Genomic DNA, 6,292 nt, shown 5'->3' with positions numbered 1-6,292 from the left:
TCGAAATGATTGACATCAAGTGCATGTTATTTACCAAAATTTGGACAATGTACTTGGACTACAAATGAAACATAACATGTATGAAATGAACATATTGGTCTGTAATAAAGATTATATACAGGTAACATGCAGGTGCATATCAAAGGAATGAATTACAGGTAACAGTTGATATCAGGATGACATTAGACTACAGTCAACAAAATGTTGTGTTACTAAACTCTCCAGTAAGTGACCTATCTGGCAGGGCTCCATTGTTCTTAATTTAGCAGCTCATGGCAGTAATGAAAGGTTTATTGCAGACTTTGGATAAAATACACCTGGTTGTGAAGTGCTTTTGTTCCCTCATTGGTCGGATGCAGGCTCGTCCAGAGACACGTCAAAACGGCTGGCTGTGTAATGTCTTTACTTTTGCCGCCACGCGTTCCTGTCGCACTGACGGTGCGTAAAGACCGAAGGCAGGACGCGCAGCGCAATTGGGATAGAAACGCCGCTCTCCAACGTTCCAAGTTACTTTAACCTCTCCCCGTCTACAATCTCCAATGAAGATTTTGCTTATTCCGTCAAGTTACTATCCGTGAGAATTCGCTTTTTTAGCCATGAGCTGCTTGGATGTTATGTATCAAGTGTATGGTCCACCACCTCAGCCTTATTTTGCCGCAGCGTATAGCCCATATCATCACCAGGTACGTTATTGATGTGTTGTTTAAACTACTGGCAGATTTGGTTCAGGGAAAGTTTTGTCAGACTTTGATGAAAAACTTGAATTGCGCATTATTCTAAATCATTTGATTTATCTGTATTTTGGCATTGTCCACTCACAAAATGATTCTGCATGACAGCCTTCAGTCGATTGTGGAAACAATAGTCCTCCTTACAGTTACACCTATTTAAGAGGAACTTATTAGCCTTACTTTTGATTGATGTTTCCTTAATGAATAATGATAGCCATTCCTCCTTGCATTGTTATTCAGAAGCCTACCTAATTTGCGTGATCATATTTTTAGTTGATAACATATATATTTTTGTTTTGTTTTAGTTGCTTAGGCTATCGCTCTCCCTCCGTCTTGTCCTGCAAAATCGAATCACTCAGGCTATTGCATACTTTTCCGTTTAGGCTACTGAATTTGATTGCGTCATCTATTGCTATTTCAATTAGGATATTTTGCAATCTGTAGGTTATGGGTTAGATAGGCTTATTCAAATATGTAGATTGAAAAGGCCAAGGCCTTTATTAACTTTATTAACCAATCAATACAAAATACTTATGGGTCATTAATAGAGTTTAGGCTTAGGCTATGTTCGCAACTTTTATTAATCGTTCGTCAAGTACAATTATTATTATTTTATTGTTTTAATCTGTAGGCTGTAATTTATGACTTTTTACATTCATAATAATTATTTTGTCTGGACGTGTCCACTTTTCTACATAAAATGTAATTAGTGCTCTGGTAACGATTTCGTTGGCGCACGTCCTGTGATACATATCTGTAAATTAAATGAATGCTGCTTGTGCATGCACAAGAACCTGTAAGGCGTTTGGGATATTCGGTTTCCAGACGTGCATTGGTGCTAAGGCCCTCTTAAAGCTGTGCCACTTTCTTAAAACCTCTCACAGTCAATATACAAATTCAGCTCTTTGTTTGCACAGAGAGCTGGTTTTCAAATGTCAAATAGTGCGAACGTCTTCTTTCAATGTAGTGTGCAGAGAGAAAAGGGAATACTGGGATTCACTTCGGCACGCTCCAAAGCTCACATATGGTGGTGCTACTCTGTTAATTATCTCTCCTGATTGCCTAAGTCACTTTTAACCCTACCTACATGTTGTACATATTACCTCAATTACCTCAACTATACTCACCGTTATTGTGGTTTTATTGTGTTACTATTTCATTTTAAAAATACATCTAACTGTTCTTACTCTGCAATGTTGGGAAAGGGCTCGTAAGTAAGCATTAACGTGTTGTATGTGACAAATACAATTTGATTTGATTTGAAGGTTCATAATTAAGAAATGAATTATTTCAATTGAATAGCTTTGTTCTTGCTTGAATCCAACCACTGCCTCCTCTTTGAGTAGGCCTATGAATGAGGAGAGGATAATAAACTTATTAAGTACCTGCCATTTTGAATATAGCCTAAAAAGCGCACAGATGCCACAATATAACGCGATTGCATGACTGTTGGACAATCCCTGAGCCGACAAGTTGAAAAATATGTTGATGTGCCCTTGAGCAAGGTACTTAACCCTAATTTCTCCAGGGTAGCCTTTGGTAATGCCTGGCCGTGACCCACCAAATGATTATGTGCAGGTGAAATTCAAACTGATAATTGGTAACTTGATGCCTTGATAGGAATTGGTATCAAATGCGTGTCAAGGCTATTCAATTCTGACTTTTTTATCTTTTTTATTTTTTATTATTTTTGTTTCAGAAATTGGCATTTTATTCCAAAATGCAAGAAGCGCAAGAGAGCATCAGCGGGGGCAGCTCGTTCTCAAATCTCCCTGGGCCGACGATAAAGGAGGAAGACTGCGCGCGAGAGAAGGATCACCCTCCGGAGGCCGAGTACCTGAACTCGCGATGCGTGCTTTTCACCTACTTCCACGGGGACATCAGCTCCGTGGTGGACGAGCACTTCAGCCGGGCCCTCAGCCAGCCAACCAGCTACGTCCACGGGTCGGCTAGCAACAAGTCTGCACGAGGTAGGTCTACATCCACCTCAAGGAGAGGATCACGGAACCACTCCAAACACCTGTCCACGCGGTTTCATTTCATCACAATGACTTGTATGTATGTCTTGCATGCAAGTTCGTTTTTTAATTTTTTTATTTTTTTAAATATTATTGTGTTCACATCTTACTCAAATACACTTCATTTTAAACTGGATTTTTGGAACAAATCAACGAATCCTCTGTTTTGCTCCCATAGTTTCAGTTTCAGTCTGCAGTCATTCACTCTCATTTGTGTTGGATCAAAATCGCAACGGAATCACAAAGTAAAACAACATTGATGGAAAGGCAGTTGAAAATAATAACACGCTGTTCTGTGTAATGTAGGGCTCAGACTTACTCACTATATTGTAGGGGAATTTGTAGTGAGGGTTTGGTAAGCTATAATTTGTTCTGTTGCATATTACTCCCTTAATGAATTAATTTAAAATGTAATTATATGACCAATATTATATAGCCAACCATTCTCCAATTTTGATCAACCTTCAGGAATAACTGACAACAACAATATTTATCCATGCATCTTTTTTTCATAATGTTTTCCTTTATTTCATCCTTTCAAATGAATTGATAATTGAATGATCCTAGTCGCTTTTTATGTTGCCATATTCTCAGAACAGGCTTATTGATCCTCACCCACAGGTACATTCAGTGTCTTTACCACTTAATTGATCTGTGATTGAGCATTTCAATGTGTCTGTGGATTCCCAGATGGATTATTCCCGATGAGCCAGAGGAGTTTCCCCCCATCCTTCTGGAACAGTGCGTACCAGCCCTCGTCCCTGAGCAGTGCCTTAGGATCCTCCTACTCAGACATACCCTTCCCTGGGGACCCCTACTCCTCTGCCTCTCTACACAGCCACCTCCACCAGGCCACCCCAGAGCCCTGGCACCACTCACACCACCACCATTCTTACTCACTCGGTGGGGCCATCGGCACCCAGGGCTCCCCCTACCCTCGACCCAGCATGCACGAAGTCTACGGAACACACTTTGACCCCCGCTACAGTTCTTTGCTGGTGCCCTCTGTCCGGCCGCACCGGCTCCCTCCATCCACTGTCCCCGGACCCAGTGCCTCACCGTGTGACATTGGGAAGAGCGAATCAGCCAGCTCGGCCTGGACTGGGGCGTTCACAGGGGCAGGGGCAGACATCAGCCAGAGCATCGGCCTCAATGTGGATGCAGGTATTAACAATAGCGATAACAACAACAGCACACAACATGCATTGTTAAACTCTTCATAAAGGACTAGCTATTCCAAGTGCACTTCAGAGTAGCCTGCATAATTTCATTTTCCTCAAACATTCATGACTACTATTGTACGCTCTACAATTAATTCAATGCAAAAGTTCAGGAACGGTGTGACGCTTTACCCCGGGGTTATGCTTACATTCATAACATTATGCAGGGTTTTGTTCTCCCCGGGGGGAAACAGTTGTCTTGTCAAGGCCACTCTCCAACACTAAGAAAGACAACGTATTTATGGGTTTAACAGGTCGAGTTCTCTGTCTCTTCTTTCTCCTGGGAGGCAATATGCTTTTACACTTTTCTGCTTTAAGGGCTTCCTGCTTCTACATATAAGCCATTTGGTCTCCCTCTTCCTAATCCTTCTCTTGCCCTCCCTTTTCTTTTCTCTCTTTTTTCTCTCTTTCCTCTCAGGTCTGCAGGTCCAGGATAAGAGCAAGGACTTGTACTGGTTTTAAAGCTCTGCTGCCCTCCCAGGCCCGAGCTGGCCTCTGTGTTTCTCTGCACTGTATGATATTGACAGACATTTTCTGTAACAGATTCTAATCTCACTTGCAGCTCGACGCTACACCTTCAGTGGCGGAAACATCCTCAGCTGAAATTACTCGGATACTCTCTGCTGGAAATGCAGTGGACAAGGGAGAGAATCAAAACCATGCAGGACTTGCTGGACAGCTTGCCAGAAATGCTCTGTGGTGTGACTGACAAAATGTTATCTGGCCAAGACTGAACACTTTCCTCCAAAGAGGACACTTGTTGAAAAAGAAAAAAAGAGTGAAACTGGAAAGTAAAAAAATAGATTTGACGAGAGCATACTCGAAGACTGGAAAAACACTATTTGCTATTGTGTTTTTATATATATATATATATATATATATATATATATATATATGAAAGGTGAGGAGCAAGAGAGAGAAGCATTCTCTAACATGACTGAAGTGAACAGCGACTATTTGAAGCCATTTGACTCTGTCTTGCTCCCCAGCAGCTGTCAACGACAACTGTTTCAGTACTCAACGGACACACACAACTGTAGTGTCACTGCACAGTGTTTGACCAGGGGTTCTGGACTTCAGAAATGGAGCATTTTGTCAAATCTGGACCTCGACCCACAGGGAACAACTGGTTTGACTGGTGATTTTGAGGTGCGGGGTGGACAGGAGGTAGCAGATGTGGACACGCACAACTGTGCTATGTATGTCTGTGTGCCATATCTGGGCAGTGCTACAGTATATGTGATCTTTATGTACTTATTCCCCATTGTTTTTCAGTCATCCCAGGTATAAAGCAAAGTCAAAATCAAACAGTCATTATCCATGGTATATTGTATTGTGAACATATTAATATATTGACCTTTTTAAAGTATTTTTTCTTGATACAGTTGTAATGTAATGTCAATGTGTTGTATGCCTCAGCCTGTAATTATAAAGCAATGGGACAATGTGATTAAAACTCAACTTTAGAGATAAAATGTGTAGTCTATAGAATACACAATTTCATAGACAGTTCATTTGAAGACTATCCTGTTTGATGATGTGAGTTCTGGTTAATTTCGTCAATGATATAATGTGTACAAAATAGATATCGTTCAGCCATCTGCAAGCACAACTTAAAGGAAAATGCCAACCCCAAACTTTTGCTATTCGTTTCATTAGTCCATTGTTGACAAAAAAATGTTTTACTTGTCAGCAATCAAGTTCTCAAGATACGTAACCTTCAAAATACAGAAATCATCCCCTATGATGTAACTTGCAACATGTGATGCTGTGTTTTGCATCATATGACAACAATGGACTAATGAAACAAATTCCAAAAGATAGTTTTGGGGTGGACTTTTCCTTTAGGTGTTCAATTTTTAACTTCCACTAATGCATTGTCAGTGTACTGGGGTTTGCATTAACCTTAAATCATTCTCTTGAAGATACTGAATGCTGATGCTTCAACTTGTCAATGTAAAGACATATTTCTAAAGGGCATTCAATACCGAACACGAACACCAGCAAAAGTCTATGAAGTATTTGTACAGAATAGTATTTGACCTTGTCTGGAAGAGTACTATTCAAGAACATTCAACTAAGATGTTCTTGAGAAGAGCTACTTTATTAAGGAAAAATGGACTGTGATTGTGATATGTGGTTGTCCCACCTAGCTATCTTAAGATGAATGCTCCAACTGTGCGTCACTAAATAAGAGTGTCCGCTAAATGACTCAAATGTTCAAATGTAAGAGGCCAGGGATATTTCTTTCACTATATTCAACACCGTCTGTATTTTCTCCAAGGACATACTTTTCTCCTCGAAGACATACAAAAGGCTACAT

General features: G+C 40.5%; 1 protein-coding gene across 2 annotated transcripts; it reads left to right on the top strand.

Annotated features, from left to right (window-relative positions):
- The first annotated feature begins 206 nt into the window (after positions 1-206).
- On the top strand, positions 207-5,444 carry vgll2a (vestigial-like family member 2a). Of its 2 annotated transcripts, none has more exons than XM_021600425.3 (4): positions 207-683; positions 2,431-2,701; positions 3,440-3,913; positions 4,388-5,444. In XM_021600425.3, the coding sequence occupies exons 1-4, from the start codon at positions 597-599 to the stop codon at positions 4,429-4,431; spliced, it is 876 nt and encodes a 291-aa protein (XP_021456100.1). In that variant the 5' UTR covers positions 207-596; the 3' UTR covers positions 4,432-5,444. The 2 variants fall into 2 exon arrangements, with proteins under 2 accessions (XP_021456100.1, XP_021456101.1); XM_021600426.3 differs by having other exon boundaries at positions 254-683; positions 4,532-5,444.
- The last annotated feature ends 848 nt before the right edge of the window (positions 5,445-6,292 follow it).

Source organism: Oncorhynchus mykiss, chromosome 4, assembly GCF_057628025.1.
Source record: "Oncorhynchus mykiss isolate SJ-2025 chromosome 4, ASM5762802v1, whole genome shotgun sequence".
Classification (NCBI taxonomy): Eukaryota; Metazoa; Chordata; class Actinopteri; order Salmoniformes; family Salmonidae; genus Oncorhynchus; species Oncorhynchus mykiss.
This window is presented reverse-complemented; position numbering and strand designations above follow the sequence as displayed.